This window comes from Corapipo altera, unplaced genomic scaffold, assembly GCF_003945725.1.
Source record: "Corapipo altera isolate COAL_440 unplaced genomic scaffold, ASM394572v1 308, whole genome shotgun sequence".
In the NCBI taxonomy this organism is placed as follows: domain Eukaryota; kingdom Metazoa; phylum Chordata; class Aves; order Passeriformes; family Pipridae; genus Corapipo; species Corapipo altera.
Window position 1 is genome coordinate 2,158,785 of NW_020884925.1, and position 27,103 is coordinate 2,185,887.

A 27,103-nucleotide genomic window follows, 5' to 3' on the forward strand; every position below is an offset into this window, starting at 1 on the left:
ACACAGGGTGCCTGCCTGCACCCTGATGGCTGTGGGTGCCCAGGGAATGTGCCAGCACCTGCCAGCTGAGGCAGGGCAGTTGTGATTTACTGCTCAGCAAAGGTTTGGCACCCTAAACCCAGCCAGGAAAACTGCTGGCGTGGTCCAGGCAGAGATCCCAGCTCTGCCGCAGCCTTGGAGTGGGACCACATGGGGTGATTTTTTGGGGAGGGTTCATGTAGTGGATTTTATCCTGGGTGGGGGGTGCAAGTGGTCCCCTGTGGTCCCTGAGGGCTCATGTCAGCTCCCCGTGGGTGGTATGAGAGCAGGATGTGCCCTGTGATGAGCTTTCCAGCTGGAGCACTGCAGGGTATTATTGTTGAGTCCCATCCTGAGCTCACTGCTCGGTTTCTCCTCTGCCCTTCCTCAGACAGTTTCTATTTAAGTTTTTAGGACTCCAGGCTTGGGAAAATTTGAGCAAGAGCCCAGAATATGGTCCATTACCTCCAAATGTTGCTCAGCAGCTTAAAACAGGCCTGGCAAGGGAAGCGGCTTAGGGAAACAGTGATGCACCTCGGAAAAGGCACTTTATTCTGTTTACTTTTGCCGTACTGGAGTATACAGTGGAAAACGGCGCTGGCTATGGCTCTCTGCTCTCCTCTCTGGTTTCATGCTGCCCAGGTAAACTCCAGCCCCCCCTCCCCAATAAGGGCATCCTACCTGTTGTGCAACCTCCCCAGGGCTCTGTGCAATCAACTTGACGAAGCACACTGCAAGTAGAGAAAGAGCGAGGCGGGTATTTTTCCAAGTGGGTGGGGATTCCTAAATTCTCCTGGCATTGGCCACGGAGTTTTTTCCGAGCCTCTGCTCCAGTGTCTCAGCCCACCTAGCCCTGGGGGATTTGGGCAGCTTCATCCCCAGCCTGACTCAGTGCAAGCCGCTCCTCATCCTCCGTCTCATATCAAGAGCTGTGGCAAGCATCCCTGGGGTGGATGGTGCTGCCCACGGAGGAGCCACCACTGGACCTGCCTGAGTGGCTCTGAAGGGACCAGTGCCATCAGATCCCCCCAGCACTGTGGCCACCATCAAGTAGCCCAAGTGAGCACCCTAAGTCAGCATTCCCCAGGGATGCTCATGTATTTTGCCTGTCCCCACTTGCTTATGCAGTACCCCCCTCCCCTGCCCAAAGCCACCTGGAGATGTGGGGCTCCTAGGTGGGCCAGAGCAGCAGCCCCTGCATCCTCAGGGCCTTCCTGCATCTATGGGATGCCAGCTCCCAGGGAGGAGGAGGAGAGCCAGGAGGAGGTGGCTGGTGGTGCTGTGGGAGGTTCTTGACTCCCAGGTGATCTCTTGCCCCTGCACCTGAGCTCTTCACACCCAGTACTGGTTGTTTTTCAGTGGGGGGTTGGAAGTCCGGCAGTACTGGAGGAGTTCAGGGTCTGGTGGTGCCCCAGGACCTGTGCCCTGGGGTGGGGGACCCGTGCCCTTGCCCTCCAGGGCGCTGACAGTCGTTAGGGGGATGCCTTGGTTGGGGTCTGTCCTCCGGAAGGTCTCATGGTCAGGCACAGCCCCGTTCTTGGCCTTGGAGGCAGGGGTGCCCTGGACGTGGTGCTTCCCTGTCTTGTTGCGCTTGTGCAGGTAGAAGAGCAGGGGCAGGATGAGGGCCAGCAGGAGTAAGATGAGGCAAATGGGGATGATGATGCTGAACATGTTGGCCTCGATGAAGCTGAGGAAGGTGCCCCCCTCCACAGGGCTGGGGGTAGTGGTGGCACTGGGGGCTAGCCAGGCAGTGGGGGGCATGCCCAGCTCACTGGCATTGGGGCTGCTCTGTGCTGTGCCCTGGGGCACTGGGGGTGAAGGTGCCAGGGGGGCTGTGAGCAGGGTGATGCTATAGGATTTCGAGGCGTTGTAGGGCTCGATGCTGTACTCCAGGGATGCTAGCGCCGGTGGCACGCCAGCAGCCACCAACTCAAAGACGAAGCTGTCACTCTGCAGGGGTTGGTGGGTGTCCCCAGCAGCCAGCACCTCCAGTCCCACCAGCCCTTGTTCCAGCTCACTCTGGCTAAAGGTCTCGATCGGGGTGGTGGGTTGTCCTGGGTCCCTGGATACCCTCACGAGACGGCTGGCATGGGGCGCCCTGCGGACCCTGAAGACTGGGATGCTCTTGGTGCGGTTGGCCAGCTCACTGGCATCAAGGATGCTGGTGTCTAGGAGGGCTGTGGTGCCCTGGGGCCACAGGCTGCCTGGTTGAGTCTTCACTGCAGCACGGACAGTCACATTCACCACCCCGGTCCAGTTTCCTGCCCGTGACGTGGCAAGGAACTGGAAGTCGTCCTTGGGAGAAGTGAGGTCACTGAAGGTGAACATCACCTCCCTGCGGTCCAGCTGCTTCTGTGAGAAGCCCCGTGATGGCTTTTGGTTGACCAGCACTTGGCCAAACCTGGGGCCCCTGGTGATCCTGTACATGACATTACCTGCCCCTCGCGGTGTGGTGCCCAGGAGGTGACGGTGGGACACAGGGGCTCTGTTCAGGTCTTGGGGCACTTCCAGCAGTGTCAGGCTCGCAGTGGTGCTCAATGCAGGCAGCACCTCGATCTCCAGCAAGGTCAGGGTGGGCGGGTGGTGGCCATTGGAAAGGCTCAGGGCTAAGGACCCTGGGGCACGGCTCCCAGTGGCAACAAACACAACGTGGCCAGCGTTGACATCCGCTTGGGTGAAGCGGTTGATGGGCTCCCGAGGGTTGTGTGCGCTGGCCAGGTGGCCGGCGAGAGGACTCCGGAGGATGCTGTACACCATCTCCTGTGGGGACACCGATGGGTCTGCCACATCCAGGTACTCCCGGGACAAGGTGACCACAGAGCCTGGTGGGACCTGCAGCACTTCTTTCTGCTTCACCACCTGCGGTGACTTGGTGCTGCTGGTCACTGTTATATTGAACACTTCAGAGATGACCACCCCTTCCTGTGGAGGACGGACAGACTGCTGTTCCCGGGGGCGGAGCCAAGCCTTAAAACTGAAATGGTCTTTGGAGATGCTGTCCCCACCATGGGCATATGCCAAATGCCCTGCTGCCAGGTCTGACTGCAGGAAGAACGGCTGTGACCGTTCCAGAGGCACGCCGGCCACCAAGAGCTGTCCATGAGCCGGTAGCTCCGTCACCAGGAAGACAACATCATATCCAGCTCTCTCAGAGACCAGAACTTGGCTCAGGAGGTTGGAGGCATCCAACACTGAGGTGTCAATGTCAGCCCTTTGAGCCCTTGTGAGCTGGAGACCTGGGGGGAAAAGGGAAAACCAGGGACGAGAATCAATTTGGGGAAGTTGGCGAGAGTTTGGGGTGATGGAGGAGGGAATTGGATGCAGTTTTAGATGTTTGACACAATATCAACCATGGAAAACAACACAGTGGTGTCTCCTTCAGCCTAACAAGCCCTCCTGAAGAGGAGGTTTGTCCCACGCTTCTCCATCCCACCTTTACCTGCGTTTTTCCATAGCTGAGTCAAGCGCTGGGGACACTTTTCCTCGAAGGAGATCAGGACGAGGAGGATGAAGGAATCTGAGATAGTCATGGGAGTGACAATGCGGAAGCGGATGGCATCTTGGGCCAGCCAGAAGGGCTTATCTGGCATCTCATGCTGGTAGAAAATCAACTTGCTGTCCACCTAAAAATTAAAAAAACCCTCAATGAGCTCCTATATTGACTTTGGATGGAGCAACCAAGCTCTAATTAGGTAAGAAAGGGGGATTATCACTAGCCATGGCGTGGTAGCCACTATGGAGGGCTCCTGGTGTATCTCTACCAGGATAAGTTGTGGATAACCCATCCCTGAAAGTGTTTAAGGCCAAGTTAGATAGGGCTTGGAGCAACCTGGTTTAGTGGAAGGTGTCCCTGTTCATGGCAGGAGGGTTGGAATGAGATGACCTTTAAGGTCCCTTCCAACCCAAACCATTTTGTGATTCTGTGATGTTTCTGCCTGGCAATTGGGAAAACTGAGGCTCAGATGAAGGGTTAAGCTTGCTCAGCATCCTCCAAGGGTGAGCACAGCACAGAAGAACTTCCAGGGTGGGCAAACCTACGTGTTTCTGAGTGATGGAATAAAATAAGACCTTTGCTGTGCTCTGCAAAAGTTTGGCCCCATGGGAGAAAGGTTTTCTCGGAGCAGGGGTGCTTGGCTCTTCCCTTCAGCAGCAGCCAGCCAGGCTGGCTGGCTCTGCAGCAGGGAGATGGCTCAGGAAAGGGGATTATAACTCCATCAGCCTCCCCCAGTGCTAAATCCAAGGCTGGGGCGGCAGCTTTTAATCCGTCTTAGCAGCTGTTGGCAGAGCTGGGAAAGTCACAGCACGGCTGGAGCCTCGCGTTGCCTCCTGCCTGGGATCAGGTGCCCCCGCCTGTCGTGGCAGTGGGGTCAGACTGGGACCCCCATGCTGGTGGGGGGTGTTGATGAAGGGCTGTGCTTGGGGTTCTGGGGGGCTGGAGGAGGTGAAATCTCACCTGGGCTTGGGTGAAGTTCCTGATTTCCTCCCCCTGGGAGGTGCTCAGCCTGCCGAGGCGTGGGGCTTGCTCAATGCTGTAGTACAGAGTGGTGGAGCTGGCGGGGCTGTTGCTCACTGCCTGCAGGTTCTGGCTGGTGATGGGCTGCCGGGCACCTGGAAAAGACATGCAGTATGGATTTCAACCAGTCACCTTGGACCCATCTGCAGCGTCTGCCATGGGCATCTCGGCAGTGCCTGGGCAAGGGTGGGTGGTTCAAGGACCCCATTTGCTGTTCTGCTGAGAGAATAGGGAACGTGCTGGTACCCACCTGGGCAGATGGTGAGGCTCTGCTTCTTGGCCAGGCTGATGGTGGGCTCTCTCTGGGCCCTGATGAGGAAGAAGTGCCCAGGAGACAGGTTCTCACCATCCCACAGGTCAAAGGCGAAGCCTCCATCCAGGGGTCCTATGGAAAGCATAGACCAGGGCATTTGTAAGGGGCAGAGGAGATGCAGCCCCCCATTAACCTGGCAGGGGTTGGATCAGGGTGCTGTGCCATGGGGTTGGCATCCACCTTGATGGCACAGTGTCCCCATCACCCTGGGGTGGTGCAGGGGGACTGAGGCACCTCAGTCCTGCCCTACCTTGGTGCACGAAGAGGATAAGGCCGTTGTCTATCTGGGCCTGGGTGAACATCTTGACCTCAGCACTGGGTGCTGACCTCAGCACAACTTTCCCATTGGCTGGGGGCTGGATGGAATAGGTCAGCTCCTCTGCTGGGGAATCCTCGTCCTCGGCGCTCAGGATGTGGGGGCTGATAGCAGCCGTGGCACCTTCCTGCAGCTGGGGGATAGGGAGAGGCTGTAATCCCCCTGGGATACCCCTGGCAACTCTTCCCCATCCCAGCTCAGACAGGTTTGCTGTGTGCTGGAGCACATCCCAGCCCAACAAGGGTGCCTTGTCCGTGTGTCGGGTGATGCCTAGATCATCTGGCCTCTTCCCAGCTCTGCATCACTGCTGCCGTGTTTGCCAGCACGTGCCACACAGCTGGGTCTGTGCCCCTGCACCGCGTGTGCCAGAGGGCTCACTCCTCCGTGCCTTAGTTTCCTCACTTCCCGAAAGTTGAAGAGGGCGGGGTGCCCTGGGGCAGGGGCTGTGCCTTTGAGACACTGCTTTGCAGGGGAAGGGATTTTGTGGGGGTCCACAGGCTGACGCTGGGTGTGTGTTAACCACAGCCCCGTCTCTCCCTGGCTGGTGTTTCTCCTCACTCCTGCTTCCGTGCCCCCTCGCAAGGCTACAGTGAGGCTGCCCGCCTCTCCAGCAAACCCTCCAGGAATGACAAGTATGTGGCTGAGTTCAGAGCGACTGCGGAAGTTCCCAGGACCGCTTCCCCCCATCCAGCGCCGCCCACCCATCCCTGGGGACACTGCCACCCTAAAGCTCTGGCATCTCTCATCTCCAGCTGGAGGCAACAATTTTCCCCACTCCTAACCCTGTGCCATACCTCGATCTTGGCAGACCACGGGGATGAACCTTGTGCTGCCAGACAGGTTCTGCCCACACACCCCAGAGCTGCCCTTTGCCCTCAGGATGCCCTAAAATCATGGTGTGCATGGATGGAGTGAGCCTTCCCGTGGCTCAGCTGGGGTAGAGGGGCAGGATGCACTGCATCCCGTGGTATCGTGAGCCTGGCCTGCATCTTGGGAATCCACAAGACAACACCTAGGCAGGCGCTGGAGGAGCTGGATGAGCTCTTTTCTGCTGTTTTCAGCTGGCCTAACCCAAAACATTGCTTGAGTGGGTGTGGGTGCCGACAGGGAAATTAAATCCATCGGCAGTCCCTGTGGGATGATGAGAGGCAGGCTGAAAAACACAGCTTTGGAGAGATGGGGTGGGGGAAGTGCTGCTGGACACACAGCCAGGGCATGAGCTTTGCTGTGTGTGCACCGAGTTTTTTGGGCTGCTCCCTCTCCCCAGCAAGAATAGCAGTTGGAATTGTAATTGTACTCGGGGCTTGGAGCCAAGGAAAATGCTCTGTGGGCAAAACAGAGGGGACTGGCAGCCCCAGGGCATCGCTGTCCACTGGGAATGGATAGTTATAGTGGCTGGAGCAGCTTTGCTCCCAGCTCAGAGCCCACGCCGTGGGAGCTGACCCACTTCTCCATGCTCCTCGTCCTCCCTGAATTATTAAAGCCTTCCGCCTGGGTACTGCACTCGCCTGCTCAGGTTATTGTGTTTGCTCAGCCTCTGTGTCACCTCCTCTCTCTGGGAGAGTGTGCTGGGAGGTGACGGAGCAGTGCCAGAAGCATGGCCGTGTGCTCTGGTGTGGCAGTGGGAGCCTCTCTCTTGGTGGCATCCAGCCATCCTTCCTCCAGATCCAACCCAAAAATGGCTGCTCCTTCCCAAGGGGCTCTACTTTTGGGTCTAGACCTATCCCATTTCCCCCCCAGCCCTGCAAGGACTGGCATCCCTGGAAGCCTTTGTGCAACCCGTTCTGACCTTTAAATGCTGAAGTCATCCCTCACCAGAGCACAAACACACAGGGCTGGGCCTCTCCCATCACTCCTCCTCCAGGCAGGAAGCCTTTCCCAACTCCAGAGCCCCTACGGGCAGCTGTGGTGACTCTTCTCAGGGTGTGTTGTGTGGTGGTGTGGGGGGGATCCCAATGGAAAGGCAGACAGATTGCTGCCTCAGAGTTTATTTTGGAGATTTTTCTGTCTTTTCGCTCTTTTTTTAGCATGGTGACTGGGAGAAGGGAAGGTTGTGCTCCCATTGTGCCTCTGGAATGGGGAAAAGGGGCTGCTGTGGGCCCAAGAGCCGAGAGGTTAACTTTTCCCTGGACTTTGGCCCAGGTGGGGCAGATCTAGAGGCACCAACTAATGCTTTATAAAAGGGATTTGCTGGGAAGCTTCCAGGGGCTGGAGGGGGAGAACTGGAACAGACACAGAGCTGGGGATAGGGGGACTCCCCTAAACCCCCCGAAGTGGCTGTTTCTTGGGCTAGGCAGGGCAGCCCCTTCCCTTCGGGCATCTCCTCCAGAGCCCAGGCTCACAGAACCCTTCCCAAAGCCACTGTATCATGGTCCTCATGGAAGGGGCTGCTTTCCTGCTGCCAGCCTAGAAATGGATGCCTGCCATCCTGAGATGGTGAGGGTAGCTGAGAGGTGGATGATTGTGCTTGCATGTTTTCCAATAAATTCTTTGCTGGAATTTTGCATTAGTGACCCCGAATGGGACAGGGAGGTGTTGGAAGCAGAAGGTGGGAGTTCAGCAGCAGGTGAGACCTCTTTGCTTCTGCCTTTTTCTGGTATGGGCGTGACAGGTGTGAAAGCTGCCCAAATAGTTGAGTTATTCCAGCCTCGTGTTGGTGAAACGTGGGCAAGCTCCTCTTGGAGCTGCCAGGAATCATCCCGGGAGCCGGGGGTGAGGAAGCGCTGCCTGCCGCCGTGGCAGCGACCGCCGCGAGTGGGACCGCGGGGCGATGCTCCCACCTCGCGGCCGGTCCCCGTATCGGCGGCGGAGAAGGAGAGGGAGGACACCACGCTCCCCGCCTCCGCCAAAGCCTCGCCCCGCCAGGAAACACCGCCTCCTTTCCCCAGCGCCCGCTGGCCGCCTCTGGGCGGCACCCCAGCTCCGCCGAGCCCCAGGTCCCCGAGGCGAGCGAGCGGGCGTGGGGGGCGATCCCCGCGCTGGGCGATCCCCGCGCTGGGCTGGCCGCCCCCCCGCGTGTCCCAGCGCTGTGCACCCCGGCCCCGCGAGAGTGGCCCCCTATCCCCGTGGCGTCCCACCCTTACCTGCAAACCGGCGTTGACCTTCAGCCGCGGCCCCTTGGTGCTGCGGGGCAGGATGGTGACGAAGAGGGTCCTGGCCTGGCTCTGTCGGGATATCTCGGAGGCGTTGGCCAGGACGGTGAAACTGTCAGTAAGGGATCGGGGGCCGTCCTGCCTATACTGGATCTGCTGGTTCTCCACCTGCGGGGCAAGGGCCAGGTGACCCTCCGGGGGGGACACAGGCAAACAGCCCCACTGGGGAGGGGACCCTGTGCCATCCTGGGAGGACGCTGGCAACCCACCACTTGCTCTGGGGCATCTCTGCAGGGTGAATCCTGCAGGGACAGGAGCTGGGTCCCCATGGGAAACAGACCTGGAGCCCAGCGTGGGTTCTGTGCCTGCATCCCCACTCTGTATCCCCAGGCACATTTAAACACACCTTGGTTGTTGGGTCCACAGGGCAAACCCACCACCCCAAGCCCATCCATCCTCTCTGATTGGGAGAAGACCCCTACAGCCCTCCTCAGCCTCCCAGTGTGGCTGGGGGCTGGAGCACACCCTGGGCTCTCCCCAAACCCTTGAGAAAGGGCAGGTGGGCACATAGGGATGCTATACCTCGCTCCAGGTGAAGCTGTCCAGCCCACCCTCCTCAGGCCGCTCGCTTCTCAGGAGAGTGCCAAACCGGGGGGGCTCGAGCACCCTGAACTCCATGCCCAGAGCCGGGTAGTACGCGTTGGGGATGCTGAGGATGCCTGAGGAGAGGGTAGCAGAGCCACCTCCTGGCACTGTAATGTTGTGGACATCCAAGGGCACGTTGATGGGGAGCACAACCAGGCTCACTACCACCCCCTCCAGAGCGTCCACACCACGGGCTGTGATGTCTGTGACAAACCGGTCACGCTCCTCATTGGGCTTGGAGTGGAGGTAGAGGACTCTGCCACTGTTGATGTCCTCCTGGGTGAAGGACTGGATGGGGTCCAGGCTGGGCTGCTCGTTCACATCCTGGCCGTCCTGAAGCATTGCCAGGAAGCCAGAGGCTGGAGGGCTGCTCACCAGGTAGACTATGTCTTGGGGAGGGATCTCTTCGTGGGTCACCTGAGAGCATGGGGAAAGACAAAACAAGAGTGGGAGGTCTGGTGCCTGCAGCTGGGCTGCCCCACAGACTACCTGCTGTGCTTTCAATCCCTCAAGGATGATCTGCAGGAGTCACCTTCTTGCCATGGCCATGCCTAAACACCCCTCTGCCCCTGGGCAAAGCCTGATGTGGACACAAGACCTTTGCTCTGAGCCAGTTGGAGTAAAATGGAGTCTCACGGGTGGCCATCCTGGTTGGCCAGAGAAGAGATGCAGGCATGGGGAATGACTAGAGAATGGGATACTCACCAGTAAGTATTCCTCCTTGATCCCAGCTGCTTCCCCCTGGAAGACATGGATCTCCTTGTGGTTGACTATGCTCAGGGGACTGGGATGGGTGTCCAAGAACACGCTGATGGCCAGTGTGTCCTCCACTGCCACCTCGTTTGCTTCTACAGTGAACTGGAGCTCATCCCGGGTGTTCCTGCTGCCGTTGTGGTGGTAGGAGATCTCTCCTTCAAGCAGGTCCTTCTGGGAGAAGGCCATGACCGGCTGCTCCCCTCTCAGTATGGTCCCCCACCTCGGGGGGGTTGTTATCAGGAATCGTATCTCTTCATCTGACCTAATGTCCATGTTGGTCTCCAGGTTGAGAACAGAGGAGTCAATGCTCCCTCGGGTGCCCTGGTGGATGACCAGACCAGTATTGTTGACTATATTGATGTAGGGGTCTGATGCCTGCACTTCCAGGAGGGCTGTGGTTTGGTGGAGACCATCTGAGACCTGTAGCTGGATCCAGCCACGGTCAGCCCCTGAATGGACAAAGAGGATCTTCTTCTTCCTCAAGTCATCCTGTGTGAACCGATAGACCTGGTGGCTTCTGTCATCGACAGACACGATGCTGCCAAACAAGATGTCCTTCCTTGCCAGCACCAGCTGTGTGTCAGAGAAGCCAGAGTCCTTGTCCGTGAAGGCAATGTCATCAGTTGTCAGCAGGTGTTGCCCATTGCGCACCACATTGAAGACTTTGTTCACTGCCCGGACAGGGATGTGGTCATTGATGGGTTGGATAGAGACCCTGAAAACACCCCTCACCTCCTCCACATCAGCCTCAGCGCTGCCCTCGCCCTGCCTGATGGCTACAAAGGGGATGTCATCCTCCAGTGTCTCAGAGTCGTCGTGCTGGTACAGCAGCCGGCGGTGGAGGATGTCGTCATTGGTGAACTCTGTGATCTCTTCTCTGGAGGCCCAGCCATGGGAGGCAGCCCAGGCCAGCCTCCCGTGTGCTGGCCCCTCAATCACCTCATACAGGTAGTCCATGCTGTTCACACTCTGCACAAACAAATGATCCTTGGAGATGATGGCCTGTCCCCCTTCTGGCACGGTCAGGAGGACATTGGTCAGCACTGGCGCATCAGGGTCCCCACCGATGCTGATTGTGTAGGTATAGACAGGAGAGTGCTGCTTGCCGGCATGGACACGGTACTGGAAGGTGTCCTCGGCTTGTTGGGAGTTCCTGATGGTCACACTGTAGCTCAGGTGGTTTCTCTGCAGGTCATCTTGGGTAAATCCAAAGCCTTCGGTCAGCCTGTTGCCAAGCAGCTCCAGATTTCCCTTTTTGGGAGCCTGCGTGATGATATAGTGGAAGGGGACCGGGGCAGAGTTTGGATCTTCCAACATTGCCTCCAGCTCCTCGCTGGTGATATTTCTATGCCGCTTGTTCTTCATCTGGAGGGGAACCATGGTCCTCATCTTAATGGTGGCTCTTTTAATCCTTATGAGAAAGGTGTTGTTTGGCAAGACCTTCTGCCCCACTTGGACTTCAAATCTCAGCTTCTCCACGCTGTCTTCCAGCCGGTGCTCTGGGTCTGTGCTAAAATACTGGATGCGCCCTTGCTCCAGGTCCTGCTGGTGGAAAGACTCGACTTTTTTCCATTCCCCTCCCATGCTCCCTTGCTTCTTGACCTCGCCATACCTTAGGGGCTCTGTGAGGACGTACAAGATGGTGACCCATTGTTCCACAGCGTTCGTCTCCACTGACAGGTTGGTTGTGGTGATGCGTGCGGCCCCTCCTTGGGAGATGGAGAGGCCGGTGTTGTTGACCAGGCGGATTTCGGGGTCAATGGCGAGGATCCTCAGGGTGGCCATGGGGCTCGGGACTGTGCCGTCGCTCACTTGCAAGGTGAGCTGTAAGTTTGTCCCACTCTGGTGCACATAGACTACGTTGCCGGCTTCCAGGTCCCTGCAGGAGAACTCTTCAATGGGCACTCCGGGGTGGAAGTCGAACTCCACATAACCCTCCTCCATCTGCTGGCCACCATGCACCTGGAATTCGAGGTCATCACAGGATGTGTCATCATCCAGGACCTGCAGGATGTCTGTGGTCAGGTGTTTCCGTGTGTGCTTCAGGATTGTCATGTGGTTCCCACGGGGAAAAATGACCTGTGGGGCATCGTTGAGGGGGTTGATCATGATGGGCAGCAGGTACATCTGCCCCTGCCGCAAGCACTCTGGGACCCCTTGCTGGGTGGTCACTGTCACCTCCAGCATCAGCTGGTCCATGGGTCCCTCAGAGCCATCGTGAATGTATCTGACTTTCCGATTCACAATGTCCAACAAGGTGAACTTCCTTCTGCTCCTGGACCCGGGAATGTCCAGCTCCAGCTGGCCATGCCTCGGGTCATTGGTGATGCTGAAGAGAATTTGGGACTGACGGATGTTTGCCAGGCTCAAGTCTACTGTTGGCTGTGTGTGCTTCCACTCCAGATAGGCCATGCCCCCTTCAGAGACGATGAGGGGGCTGACATGTAGAAGGCTGCTGATGTTGGCAAAGGCAGGTGGGAAGCTGCTGTCGGGCCGGCATGGTTCCACCACTAGGCCCGGTGCTCCCGACCACACATTTGGGGGTGGGGAGGTAGGTGCCTCATCCTGCTCATACACCTCCTCATAGTCCCAGTAATGGTCCTGCTTCCCACAGCCTGATGTGATGTCCTTTGTGATCACAGCGTCTTGCAGGCTCCTTCTCTGCAGGTTTATCCGCAGGTCCTCCAGGCAGCCAACAAACGAGTGGTTGGTCATGGTCCACACTGAAATGAAAGCAAGATGATGCTCCCTCAGCCTTTGAAAAGCTTTTTCATTCATACCTCCAATGAAGAGGTTTCCCTGAAGGTCCAGGTAGTTGTTGATGCCCCGGTTGGATGTGGATGAAGCGTAGTAATCTACCAGTATCTCAAACTTGTGGATGTCTGTGTAGACTTTGACGTAGTGCTGCTGCTCGTCACTGATGAAAACGTTGTTGTGCAGGACGATGATGCCATTCCCCTTCTCCACAAACCCTCGCAGGCGCCCGTTGGAGATCTCCAGGTAGAAGAAGTCGTTCTCCAGCCCTGCGTGGTAGATCAGGGGTGCCTGGGTGATGCTCGTCGTTATCACAAACTCGATGGTCGCTTCCTTCCTCGCATCCCACGTGGGAAACGCGATGTAGGAGTGTGGCCCCTGGAACCCGAATGGGTCCTCAGGCTCTGCGGAGAACTGTGTGCTGCATCCTTCCTGGACATGATGGAAGATCTTGGAGCTGCCATCAGAGGACAGAGGGGAGAGAACATCCAGGCCATTGAATGTTACCAAGTGGAGGCAGCCCCTGAAGGGAGAGCTGGCCTTGGCAAGGTACGGCAGGTCCAGGCTGCCTGTCCCACCGGCATAGAGGCCGTGCTGGATGTCCAGCTCCCTTGCTGGCCCTGTGATGTCCGTGGAGCTGTTGAAGAGGCCATCGATGGTCAGTGTCATCCTGCCATCTTCCACCAGCAGCTCCACGTCGTGCACTGCCAGGTTATTGAGCTGCAGCCCTGCTGGGGACTGCAAGGTCACCTCCTCTGAGCCCAGCTGCAGCCTGGCCTGTAGGGAAAGACACAAAGTTCTTTTCAGGTGACACCTCTCCACCTGCCCACGGACCCATACCCAGGGACTCACAAGGCTTTTGGTCTCTCAGTTCACTCCTTCATTTCTGGATGTGCTCCTCCCTCACCCCCCCATGGACATTCCCTCTTTGTCCCGCTCTCTGAATTTTAATCCTTTTTCACTCATTCTCAGAGAACTCCAGTCTCAGGGCTGGGATCCTCCATCTCCCAGTCCCATAGCTGGGCTTCTCCTCTCCCCCCACAGAGCAGCCCTGCCAGATATTGGCTCTTTCTTCCCTGCTCCATCCTGCCCACTGCCCTCCATCCCTGCAACCTGGGCTGCTTCCAGCCCTTTCCCTAGAGACTGGCAGGGGAAATAGCAGGCTTTGCTTCTGGTGGGCAGCAGCCTGGAGCCTGCCTAAGTAGAGGGTTAGCTGGTGGGACACATGGTCTGCATTATGGACACCTTCAGCCACCGGCTTGCTTGCTCTCCTGCTTTGCTTTAATGTGGTTGGTGGCCCAGCCCAAGCTGCAGAGAGGCAGGATGCGTGCCCTGCTCTTTTCCTTCATGGTGGATGCCAACACCATAACCACAGCAGGGAATTTTATTCCTCTGTCTTGATTGCTTGCTTCCCATGTCCCATCTGTGACAAGAGAGACCTATTCTTTCTCTGGATCCTCTTATCTCACCTCTTCTCCTCATTAACCCCTCACATCCAAAGGTGCTGTGCACTGCAATCTGACTGCACATGGGGTGCCAGTGTCTGGGTGTCCCCATGATCCCCCCCCAGCACCCCCCAGGGCAGTGGGTGAGGAGCTTCCCTAGATGGAACCTGTTTCTCTATATTTAACCAATTCTCCCAAGACTCCTCTGGTACTCTTAGCATCCCCTGGCAGGGGTCCTGGCAGCTGGGCTGCCCCTTCATCCTTGCACCGGATAAAGCCATGACCCACAGCCCGACCCACAGCCTGCAGGGGGGATTGGGGTGCCAGGGTGCTGACCTGCAGGCTGCCGTCTTGCAGCTGGAGCAGGAGGTGGTCGGGCTGGCCGGCGGCCAGGAAGAGCAGCCCACTCCCCTGGCTGGTGTAGAGCTGCAGGTGGAGCCGCACCGTGCGCGAGGCGTCCGCCAGGGGCATCTCCACAAAGCTGTCCCCGAAGAAAGAGACTGGGGAGAAAAGGGAGAAAGAAGGTCGGGCAGGGAAGGACACCTCCTGCAAGCCCTGTCTGTGTGGGTGCTGTGATTCTGGAGCCTCCCAAGCCCATCCCTCAGCCCTCTTCTCTTTGCCCTGTGACAGGGTGTTGGAGCTGAGGAGCCTGGAAAGATCCTTGTGGAGTCTGTTTTTCTGATTTTCCTAGAGGAATCGCAGAATGGTTTGGGCTGGAATGAAAAGCTCATCTAGTCCAACAGTCCTGCCATGGGCAGGAATATCTTCCACTAAACCAGGGGACTCCAAGCCCCATCCAGCCTGGTTGAACACTTTCAGGGATGGGGCAGCCACAGCTTCTCTGGGCAACCTGTGCCAGGGCCTCATCACCTTCTAATTAAATAAATTCTGCTTCTCCTCAGTGCTAGAGGAATAAACGTGAGTGCTAGTGATCCATATGTGGCCGTGAGACCGTACAGAAACCTTGGCTCAAAGCAGGCGCCTGGAGATACAGTTGGAACGTGTTCAACACCCAATATACATCAGCCCTGGAGGGACTCATCTCGATGGCATGCGGTCGTGGAATGACAGACTGTGTTACAGGGCAGAGGCGGGAGAGGGCAGGATTAAGAGTACAGGGAGTGTGCTTAAGTTTTGAGTGCTTATAGCTTTTAGCTGACTCGATGCACGCGTGTGCATTGCACACGTGTTAAATGCACGCAGCCACCCGTCCTCCTTGGCTCCAGCTCAGCCTGTGGCAAAATTCTGTGCTTAAGCATAAACACTCCAGCCCTGTAAGCTGGAAATGTTTGGGGAGGATGTCACGGAGATGGGGGAAATGCACATTTTTCAGTCCATATGTAGTCATAGGCTCTGCTGGGGTTTATATGTGTGAAGCTTTCCTGCTATGCTTCACTAGAGCATTTATCAAGTCCACCCAGCTGCTGACCCACACTTGGGTTTGGGGTCCCAAATCTGCTTTGCTGAGGTCCCATGGGGCAACAAGAGTAGCATTTGCCTTTAAGGGTCCCAGCCCATTCCCTATTTGGAGGAGGCAGGGGTGGAGGTTGGGTGCCAGGGTGAAACCAGCCTCCTGCACAGTGAGGTCTGGGTGTAAACACTCATGTCTGCCCTTACAGCTGCTTCCCTGGTTGCATTTTCCTCATGCCCAGCTTTCTGTGGTGACGACAGGGGTGGGAGCAGGCAATGCAACTTTGCTCACAGGCTGGTGCAGCAATTGAAAACCCAACCCTGCAAGACACAGCCACTCTGACTGAGGGTTTGGAAGGAGCCCATCTGTAGAGGTGATGGCAAGGGTTAGCCTGGCAGGGAGAGAGTTGGAGCACTGTGCTTTGGCTTACTGCATTTTTTTCAGAGTTGAGCCCTGTGGTGCCCAGTGTAGAGGATGCTCTTCTGACACCTTTGGGAATGGGGAGACCTCCTTGCCCTGGAGACCACAAAAAAAATCACTTCCTGCCACTGGCAGCAGAAAAAGTGCCTCAGCTTTCCCCTGGGGTCCGAGAGGATGACGTGGGTGTCTCAAGGACTGTCACTTCACCCGTTCCGGGCAGGGAGGAAAATGGCACCATGGAAACATCTGGCCTTTGCTGTAACACTGAGCCCTTTGCTCAGCTCAGGGCAGGGCTGTCAGGGTGCCTCCTCATTCCCTGGCCCTCATGCCTGCTGCTGGCACGGGGCACTTTGGCTTCCTTGTCCTCTTCGGCCCAGCCAGTGACTCAGAGGAGCTGTGCTATTCTTTGCAGGGCTCTGTCCTCCCCTGACCCGCTCCCTCCTTCCTGTGGTCTTGGCAAAACCAGCCTTGCCCAGTGGCCAAGGGTGGTGGGTGCTGGGGCTCTCGGCACCGCCTTGTCCTGGGGTTTGGTGAGTAAGGGTGACGTGGCACAGCGGAAAAGGGGCTCTCCCTCCTCGCACAGCCACAGGCACACATGTGTGCACATGTGCTCCCCGGAGACATCCATGTACATTATGTGCTGGCAGCTCCTGTTGAGGCTCCCTGTGTGTGCATGCTCTGTGCTCCAGCTCCCACTGAGATTTTGCTACGTTTTGGTTTTGTGGCTTCCCCTAATTCAAAAAATGTGTTTTTCAGAGGGGTTCTGAGTGGCTGCTCTCATGGGGAGGGAAAGCTTGGCCAGACTGGACCCACCAGCAGCTCCTGTGCCAGCCCAGGGGCCTGGCAGTGTCTTGCTGTGGGTACTGGGGATGATGGTTTGGGGCCACTACAGCACAGCCAGTTTGTTTTCCAGTGTGCCAAGGGGCATCAGCTCCTGCATTCAGCACATTTTGTCCTGCCTCCACTCTCCCAAAGTTGCCAGAGATGTTTTTCTTCTCCTTCTCTCATAAAATGCTACTAATAAAAAGCTCCCGGAGGTGCAGATGCCCAGGGGAGTGGTGCCGTTTGTTGGGGAGGAGGAGGGACCCTTGCCTGGATCCAGGAGGCGCTGGGATTTTTCCCCGGCAGCAGAGTCCTTTGAGTTACTGCTGTTTGTCTTCCCAAATCCCTGCTTTATTTCAGGGCCACTCTCCACCTCGCTCAACAGCCCAGCCAGGATGTGAACACCGCTCGGCCTGTGACGTTTCACTTTCTCAAGGGACCTGCAGCTTCTCACCCCCGTCTCCCCTCTTCCTTGCCCTCTATGTTGGAAAAGACATAGAAAACATGGGTTTTTTTGGGTTTTTTTTTTTCAAATGCATTTTGCCCTGGAGGAGCCTTCATGGCACAGGGTGCCCCATCCTGGTCCATCACTTGGATCAGGCAGGGACATCCTATCCCCATCCATGGGTAGGCTCAGCTGAGCATCCTGGGATTGCCCCAGGAGGATGAGCTCTGGCGTCCCAAAAACAGCTTCCCCAGATGATCTAAGGATGCCACAGGGGGTGTTGTGCCCCAAGCTGACTCTCATCCCTGGATGGAGAAGCCCAAGCTGGCCCTTCCTCTCCTGTCGTGGGGAGCAACAGGTCCCCATGTCCTGGCCACGGCTTGGAGTGCACATCCCACTTGTCCCGGATTAAAATAATGGATGTTCCCAGCTTGCTGTATCCCGCAGGAAATCACTGTCCCTGCCTTGCCAAGCCGATGGAAAGGCGTTGACGAGGCGAGAGGAGCCTCCGTCACAGTTTCCGAGCAGCCAGCCAGCAGCCAGCAGATTATAGACTGCAGTGTCATTTGGGTTTGGGGGGTTTTTCTGCATTGAAAAATACAAGGACATGAGCCAAAAGCTGTCAGGAAGGGTCTGGGAGTGAGGCCTGGGGTGTGTTCAGCGCTTCCCAAGGCCAGTGAACAAGCAAGGGCTCTGTGTGAGCCGGTGCTGCCCCAGCACCCGCCCCAGCCGCCGGCCACGCGCCGGCTTCGGGATGCTTTGGCCCTCTTCCCCTGCTCCTCGGGTTGAAAACACTGCAGGTTTGGCCTCTCCAATTGCTGTTTTTTTGGTGTTCAGGGAGTTTTTTGACACGGGGGAGCAGAGCCTGGGGCTGGGGAGCACCACAGTGGGGAAGGGATCCCCATCCACGCAGGGGGCTCTGAGCTGGGGGCTCCAGGAGTGTTTGGGGCTCAGCAGGGCCATTTGGGCTCTCCTCCATGTTTTAACATCTCAGCACACAAACTTCTCCCATCTCCTTCCCAGCACGTAGGAGGATGAAGGAGCCAACTCCCAGTCCAGGCAAGGGGAAATACTCAGAAAAACTCAGTGTCAGGGTTTGCAGAGAGAACCAGCACCAGACACGAAAGGTTTTCAGCGTGGGGAGGTATCTCCTGGGTGTGCAGGAGGATGTGAGCTGGTGGATGGATGCTTCCCTGCCTGCAGGCTCCTACCCCAGCGTGGGGCATCCCCAACCCTGCCACAGGAAAGCCAGCTGCGTTTTGGGGCATGCGGGAGGTGCTTCAGCGTGTTAGGGGTACAACCCAGTCCCTGAGGGGCTGCAGGAACTCCCTGCGGAGCAAACCCTGCCTGGGGATAGGGGTGTGGAGCTGAGGAGGAGCTGGATGCTCAACAAGGCTCCATTCAGGCTGTGGTGGGGGGCAGGTGGAGACCAGAGCTGGTGGCCGGCTGTGTTTGCAGGGAGGGGACTGGAATTCATTAAAGCAGCTCTGTAATGACCAGAGCGGGTGCCAGGAGAGCACCGTGCAGACACACGCGCCCCCTTGAAAGACTCCCTGTGTTCGCAGCCTCTTCCCGCCCCGGCCACACCGGTTTTCCAACGGTGGAAAAACAGCTGGGAAGTGAAGGCTCCTTGTTGCCCGAACAGCCCCGGGCTTGTGCGGCCGCTGGTGCAGCCCAGCCCACAGGCTGCCCTCCTTCCTTCCTGCCGCCGTGTCAACAAGCGGCCTCTGTGCCAGCAGCGTGCCCCGTGCTGGGGTGCTGTTGGGGCAGCCCATGGCCAACCTGCTGCACTTCTCCGCAGCCTCAGGAGCTGGTTTTGAGGCCCTCTGGGTTGTTTGGGGTTGTTTTTTCAAATTTAAATGACTTTATAAGGTAGCGGAGTCACCTGTTGTGCTGCACCCACCCGCTGTGCGAACACCTGAGGGGCTGGGGGGGATGTGAATACCTGAGGGGTGTTCAGAGGGATACAAACACTGGAGGGGCTGGGGGGATGTGAATACCTGAGGGGTGTTCAGGGGGATACAAACACCAGAGGGGCTGGGGGGATGTGAACACCGAAGGGGTTCAGGAGGATGCAAACACCAAAGGGGCTCAGGGGAATGCTGGAAGGATTCAGAGGGGATGCAAACACTGGACGGGCTGGGGGGATATGAACACCAGAGAGGTTCAGGGTGGGTGTGAACACCAGAGAGGTTCAGGGTGGGTGTGAACACCAGAGGGGTTCAGGGGGCATGCAAACTGGAAGGATCCAGGGGGGATGCCAGCACTGGAGGGGCTCAGCAGGATGCAAACACCGGACGCTCCCGGGGGCAGCTGCCCAGCCCTGGTGATGCTGCTCAGCAGCTTGAACTGCTCCTGCTCCCACCACAGTGTGTGTATGAAGCTCCCATCCCACTCCAAGCACAGGCAGGGTGGGCAGAACCAGCCCTCCTGCCGGCACCCTGGGTGGTCCCAGGGCTTAAGCTCCCTTGTCCCCAGCCTGGTCTGCAATGCCCAATGAGACCTGCAGCCCCCCGGGGCTGGGGCTGGGCTGTGCCCCCATCCCCATGCAGGGCGGAGGGGCCAGGAGAGGCAGGAATTCGATGGGCTTTTGGAGAAAGGCTTCATTATGTTCCACATTCCCTTCACTTTACGGTGTGGTTTTATTTATGGCCGGCGGAGGAAATGAGCAGCCTGTGAGGAGGATAAGGCAAACACAGCGGCCCTCAGCTTTGGCTGGGGCTTTGCTTGGAGGAGGGGGTGCTGGGGGGACAAGTGGAGAGCTTCTGCCTTCAAAGATGCTCTCAGACCCAAGCTCAGCACTGATCCAGGTCTCCACAGTGAGGAAATCCCAGTGCAACGGAGATGAGCTGGACTTGGTCTGCAGCAATGGCATTCAGACCCAATGGGGACCTTGTGGACACACCATGGTCCCCTTGTGCCTGCCCCAGGAAAGCCTCTCCCCACTTTCCTGCTCCTGGGGTTCTGCCTCGAGATTTACAGGAGGGGGTGTCATGGGCATGGATACATCCCTGCTGTGATAGCTTTTGGCAGAGAAGGACTTTTTATCCCCAGTCCCAGTGACTCCAGACAGTGATTGCTGCTCTGACATACTGAGCCAGGGCTCTGTGTGTTTTTCCAACCCCGACTATGGGAATGAGTGCTCTGGTTCTTTCCTCCCACCCTCCACCTGGCCCTCCCTCGCAGCAGGGCTCCTGGGGGCTGGGGCTGGTGCTTTCCAGGAGTGCTGGCCAGCAGAGATTGCTGGAAAGCAGCACCCAAGAAACTGCCAGCAAAGCCATGAGCAATTACCCTGACGGGGCTGCCGACCATCACCCTTGTTTTGGGTGCAGGAGGAGAGTCCTGGGCTGGGGTACTCTGCTTCACCCCCATCCCACCCAGCTGGCCTCCACCTCTGGCTGCACCGTGCTGCTTTGAATCCCTCTCCTATGTTTATTCATTCAGTTACTTTCCCAGTTCCTCTGCCAGCTGCTCTCTGCTCGCCTTCCCCTGCCTCCTGCCTGACAGCTTCAGGGAAAAAACAGCCTTTTTACAGCCCCTTTTTACAGACTTTGGGGTCAGGGGAAAACATCAAAACATGCCCCCTGCTAATTCTGTGCTGCCTGGGAGGGGGCTGGCTGTGTCCTGCCTCCTGTGTCCTGCCAGCCCCCAACCCCCTGTGCGGTGCCTGTGCCTTCTCCTGCCTGCTTTCCCCAATCCTCACAGAGCAGCACTAGGAGCTGTGATAGCTGGAGGCTGTAAAGCGGGGTCCAGGAGGCTTGGCTCTGGAGCTCCATCACTTATCCAGCGTGGTTTCACGATGATTCAAGCAGCCATAAAGCTGATGGTATTTCCTGAGCTCTCCTGCTCGGCCAGATGCAGAGCTGTGGAGGGGAGGGCAAGGAGCTGGGAGCCAGTCTACAACCCCCCACAAAGGCCACAGTGCTTTTGGGAAGAGCTGGGGGGATGCATCCCAAGGCAAGCACCCCCAAAACCTGGTGTGAGCAGGAGCAGGGATGAAGAGCTTTTAATGATGTGTGGCTTAATGGCTCCAGAGGGACTTAAGGAATAAGCCCGAGCTGGAAGCAGTGTTTGGAGTGTTTGCCCTGGGAAGCGAAGCAGGGGGAGAAAGTGGGAGGATTTGGGGAAGCGGGAGGCTCAATGGGACTTTTGTGCCGTCCCCTGCAGCGTGACTCAGTCTCACTCAGGCTCCTGCTGCCAGGAGAAGTTGGCCTGGAAATATTGTATCAACCCCAGAGGACATGGTTTCCAAACCATCTCAAGCCGGGTTTTGTTCTATTTTTTCTTTCTTCTTCTCTCTCCCAAGCCCTCTCCCCCTGCCTCACTGGCTGGCAGGTTTTCCAGCTCCACCCTGCACATCCTGGCACCCACTCCCACAGCTTTTCCTACCTCATCTGCTTCCCAGCCTGTGAGGAAAGGGCTTCAGGAGGGCATGTGGTGGCATACGAGAGGACAATCATAACCAGTCCAGTGCTGGAGGAGCAGGGGGACCCTGGGGAAAGCCTGTGCTTGAGGCTTGGTTACTGGGGTGTGGAGCACCCTGGGTGCACATCCCACCGGTGGATCTCTGAATCCCATCCCTGTAGGCACAACAGTGCCTGTTCCCAGGCTCATCCCCAGCCCCAGTGAGGGGAAAGAGCCTTCCTAGGAGCTGGCGGGGGATTGGCGTGGAGCTTGGCCAGGGGATGCTCACAGACATCCCTGGAATAGCCGGTCGTTACCGGAGTGATCCTCTCCTGCTGTCAACAAACAGCTCAGCGGCTGCTGCTGGAGAGGAGCACGTCTCCGGGCGCCCGGGCTCTGATGTTTCCCAGCCTCACTGGTGTCAAACAGCTGCCAAGATGGGGGGAGTTATCGGCCAAAATTGTGGGGGAAGGATGGGCACGAGTGGGGGTGCTGAAGCTCTGCCGGGAGCTACCTGCTGGCCTTAACTGCAGCATCCAGTGCTCAGGGATAGGGATGTTAAAATGTGCAGCTGGGGTGTAAAATGTGTAAATCGGGGTGATCTGTCTTTAGTTGTGCTGGTAGGGCAGCAGCCACAGCATCCACAGAACCCACAGAACTCTGCACCCCATGGGGCTACAAGGGCCATGGACGGGATTGGCTTTTGGTGATGCTGGCTGCTGTGAGGGGCAGAGAAAAGTGTCTCCACAGACAGGGAGGGGGGCTTGCAGCGTGAAAGGAGAAAGGATATTTTTTGCTCACCTGGGGTTGATGTGCTAAACTGTCTGCAAAGAAAAGGAGTATTTTCTTTCCAGAGCTGAAATCTCTCCTCTCCTCCTCTCCCTCTCCTCTCCCCCATCCTTCCAGAGATCCCCCTCCCTGCCCTGCCTTCCCCTCCCCACTGCTGTTATCCCCTGACTTTTCCATCTATGAGAAACACCCGGCAGGGTGATGTTTACAGAGAAAATAAATGCCTGCTCTATTTCTAGCGCAGGGGGAACACATGGCTGGCGCGGGGGCTGTGGGGGTGTGGAAGCGGGTGCTCACATCCCCTCCCAGGGCTGCAGGGCAGGACAGGAGGCTTTTCTCAGCCACATCTACCTCGGTTCCAAGACTTCCCTCTCTTCTCCCCAGCTCCCAGAGGAAATGACCCTGGTGGGCTCAGAAATTTCTGTGGGATGGGACGCTGAAAACTTTGAAGCCCAGATGGAGGCTGGGAAAGAAAATGGGAAATTCCTCCTGACCTCTTTCTGCCACGGCACTGGGCAGCACTGCACAGGGGTTATGGCATGAAAACGGATGGGGAGCATCCTTTAACATGGTTGGGGATGGCTTCACAAGCAGTTGGTGACTTCAGACCCCCCTCCCTTGCCTGCCTGCAGCAAAGAGGAAAAACAACTACCAAAAAGCCAAGATTTGGGCAAAAGAAGCAGCAAGGATTCACGGGGCCATCCCGAGCTGACTCACAGCTTACAACAGCTCCTTCCACAGCCAGTGAGTCACGCTGATGGATGAATATTGCTTTGCTCTCCTTGTCTGGGAGACACGTGGTGGGCTTGGCCACCTCCAAACCATGCTGTCTGCCCCATGACTTTCTCCACTCATAGCAACTTTTGGCATCCCTTCCCTGGGATGCTTTCCATCTGCCACCGGCTGTCTGTCCGGCTGTCAGGCAGCCAAGTGCACCCAGAGGTATTGCCTGGAGCAATGCACAACGGGCACAATGGGTGACACACCACGGGGAGGAAGGATGGAAAATGAGAATTTATCAGCCTCTTGGATCCACAGCTTGGGGCATAAACATCTCCCATCCCACCCTGATGCCATTGGAGGCCCTGTTTGGTCTGCCCTGAGGATGAGCAACAGCAAGGCAAACCTACATCCTCCACATCCTGGGGTTGGAAAGAGCCACCATAGTCCTGCTCCTCTGTATTTAAGCCTGGCTTTGCAGAATTCAAAGCCGCCCTCACTCTACTTTGCAAAGCAAAGGCTTTGTGAAAGAGCAAAGTGGGTTCTCTGACTTTATATATTTAGAATATACTTTATAGAATATATTAATATTCTATCAGTATAAGTAATATAAAAATATTCTCATATAATGATATGTAACAATATTTTGCTATATTGGTCAATATAACATAAAAACTTGAGTTCCCTTTTTCTGTTCTATTTACCTCAGAAAAACTCTGAGGTGTGTCCCACCCCTGTGCAGCATGGCAATGTCCAACCAAGCACTGGGCATGATGGAGACAGCTCAGGGAAGGGCTGATTTGGGAATGGGGATGCTTCAATGGGCACCCTCCTTGCTCCATGTCTCCAGGAGGTTTGGAGATAGGATATGGTGAAGGGGCTGGTGGCAAACCAGGCTTGGGATGCCCAGGCAAGGCCTGGGAATTGTACAGATGTGAGTAAGGAGTTCCTGGGAGTTTCCCAGCTGAAGGCTGGGGGTGATGCTAATGCTCGGGGAAGCTGGCTTCCCAAAAAGGAGACAAGCCAGAGCCTGGCACCTGGAAAGGGCCAAGGAAGCAGCCCTGGGGAGCCGAGACTGGGCTGGGCCAATGCCTGTTGTGAACAGTCTGTGCTTTGAGCTTTTTTTAGGCACACAGACTGTTAGCCTCCCTCCTCTCCAGCCCTGTTCCTGTCCAGCTTTCAAACTGACGTGAGCTCCTCGGGGTGAGCTTAACCCTGTCCTTCGATCCTACAGGAATGTGCATATTATATATTTGCCCGCAGCCCCTCTGTTGCTAAATATAAGGGTGAGACAAGAATATTCCTCCCTGATTCCCACGATACCAGTTTACCACTCTCCCCCCTTTTCAGCATTTTTCCTGTTCTTTCCCATCAGCTGGAAGCTTTTCCAGCTGCTTTGAGCTATGACCTTAGAACATGTGGTGCGATCATAAAAAAGAAAGTTTCACTAAATCAATCAGATTTCCAAAAGTGGAGGTAGGAAGAGCTGAGGAGGAGCAGACAAACCTGGAGAAGGCAGGAGGGGTCCTGGATGGGTACCCCAGGCAAGACACTGCTCCCTATCCATAGGCAGGTACCCTGGACAAGCCAGTGTCCCATTTGCCTCCCTAGGACCCCCATCACCACTTCTGGAGGTCCACCCAAGCTTGGGGGGAAGTCACATTTTTGGCACCAACTTGCTGAAATCTTGGGGTGAACACTGCTCACACAGAGCCTACACATCCAATTCTCTCATCTCTCCTCATTCCAAACCCCCAGTAAGAGGGATTTTGGGGAAGGGGGAGGACAGCCTGCGGGTGGTTTTGCTGGGAACCAGAGGGGAGCCAGGCTGTCTAAAAACAGTTTACTAAAGCTTTACACTCTGATGTCAACAGGGTAAGTTTTATGAGTGTTTTCCTTTTTTATATAATCCTGTATCTGATGAAGTTCATGACGACTTTTCCCATTCTGTGCTGGGCAGGAAGCTCCGGGTCCCTGAACCTGGGCTTGGAGGGAATGCAAAACACAGGCTTCACCCCCCCAAAACCAGTCTGTCCCCAGCACCTTGCCTGGCAAGCTTGTGGCTCTCCCTGATGGAGACAGAGGAATATCCCACTGTGGGCAGCCCATGGGAACAGCTGGAATCAGTTCTACTGGTCTCATCAGGGATGTTCTCAAGTGGATGGGGCTTGTGGGAAGCTGGTGCCCAGACTCAGAGTCACAGCTGGCACATCTGTTTCAGTCCAGTGCAGAAATAGTCCCTGGCATTGGAAAATGGGTGTAAAACCCCTTTTCTTCCCCAGCCCCACACGTCTGTGCCAGGCAGATGCCCATTTATCCCTGGAGCTGTGTCCCAGCCATGGCTAGTGTTATTTGGGGGGAGTCTGAGGGGGTTGGCGTGTGCCAGTGAAGGCCATGTGCTCTTTTTTAGGTTTCCTCCAGCCCATTCACCATGAAAGAGTTCAGGAGTGCTAGGGTAGCCCTGGGACCCATTCTGGACACCAGGCAAGCAACGGTTCCATGTGGGAAAACCCCCGCCCAGGATGGAAAGGTCAGGGCTGGGAAGGAGACCACTCTGTGCATTAACAAAAGGGATTTTTTTCCACTCAGTTTGCCAGGCACCCTCCTATTTTGGTACGCAGAAAAAAACAGAAGGAACAAGGCCTGAGGTAAGGAGAAGAGCATGTCCTAGTGGCCACCTGCTCACTGGGAGAGAAGAGGGACATCAAGGGACATACAGCAACCTTGCAGGTGCCGAGGGCCACAAGGCTGGGTTCTGGGATCATCCTCCTCCTCCTCCTTGCACTGACACAGGCTGGGATGCAAAAGATGGTCAGGAGCAAAAGTCTAGAGGTGGCCAGTAATTCTTTGTGAACTGCTTGGAGCAAGCTCTTGCCCACTGGTCAGAGCCCTGGTACCTGGAGGGAGCTTTGGGGAAGAGAAACTGCTCAGTGAGAAACTGCTCAGTGAGATGATATAGTATTTTTGGGGGAGTTAGGGAAATAAAAGTGCTTTTTCAATTCCCTTCACTTTTGAAGCTGCTGATGCTGCTGACACAGTGCATCAGTCAGATATCCCAGGCACAGCTTGGAAGGTCAGGCTAAGGCACAGACCCATCCCAGCAGGATGAGACCCCTGTCCAGACCTGCAGAGCCCACTGAGGCTCAGACAGTAGCAGCTCTGAGCATCCTGGAGCAGGGGAGGGAGCAGGGAGGGACCAGAGTTGTGGGATGGCTGTCAGGATGCTGAGGCAGGGCACACAGCTATGCCAAGAACTGGATGGGCAAACCTGGTTGCTTCTTTTGGAAAACTGGATGTAAATCCCAACCGCTCTTTCCTGAAGTAACCCCTCTGCCTAGCTCTGACCCCATGCAGCAGCCAGTGTCCCCTGTCCTCCCAGGCCCCCGGGGTCAGCCTGCCCTGTGGCACCATGGGGGTGACCCTCATCCCCAGCTGGCCCTGGGTGCCCTGTCACTCCAGGGGTGATTCTGCACACCTCTGGGGCTGTGCTGGTGGGAGAGGTGAGCCCCTCACCCTTTACCCCACACCACCAGCCACAGGACAGATGGACGGAGAGCCAGGAGGTCACACACACACTGGCAAATGCTCCAGCTCCGTTCTTCCCACCAAACCCCTGCTCCTGGGATGAAGAGCGGTTGCCCTCGCAGACAGCTACGGTGGCAAGGCCAAGCATGGCCGGGAGGGTTGGCGTGCTCCCTCCCCACGACGCGGGGCTTGGCGGAGCAGGGGCGGTGCCTTTCTCCCACCGGCTGCCCATGGCGCCAACCGAAGCCCTGTGGCTCCCCCCAGCCCCATAGCACACACCAGCACATCCGCGTGTCCCCCTCGGAAGGGACACAGAGGCACCAGCACCCTGAGAGCCACGGTGGGCGAGCAGCCCCGTTCCCGCCCTTGGCTTTCCCCAGACACCGTGCCCCAAGACAGGCAAGCTGCTTCTGCCAGCTGGGCGACAGGAGGGACACCCATGGGTGCCCACACCACGCCGCTGTCGTTCCCCAGCCCTCCCAGGAGCCGTATCCCCCAGGGTTTCCCACCCACCGCTCCATCCCTCGGGTGGGCTGGTGGGATGGACGGGCGCTTACCTCCGGCCGGGAGTCCCGCTCTCAGGGGATGGGAGTAGCCGGCCAGCAGCAGCAGCAGCAGCAGCAGCGTGGAGATGCCACCTCGGGCACCCATGGTATCCCGCGGGGCTGGAGCAGCGGCGAGGGCTCCGGGACGGGACACCACAGCCTCCACCGCT

General features: G+C 57.0%; 1 protein-coding gene across 1 annotated transcript; it reads right to left on the minus strand.

Annotated features, from left to right (window-relative positions):
• Positions 1–542: 542 nt before the first annotated feature.
• CSPG4 (chondroitin sulfate proteoglycan 4) lies at positions 543–27,039 on the minus strand. Its single transcript, XM_027657558.1, has 10 exons — positions 26,946–27,039; positions 14,189–14,352; positions 9,603–13,184; positions 8,835–9,314; positions 8,244–8,420; positions 5,095–5,293; positions 4,782–4,916; positions 4,472–4,626; positions 3,458–3,641; positions 543–3,254 (listed from the first exon to the last, which is right to left on the minus strand). Exons 1-10 carry the CDS (start codon positions 27,037–27,039, stop codon positions 1,351–1,353), a joined length of 7,074 nt encoding a protein of 2,357 aa, XP_027513359.1. The 3' UTR covers positions 543–1,350.
• Between the last annotated feature and the right edge of the window lie 64 nt (positions 27,040–27,103).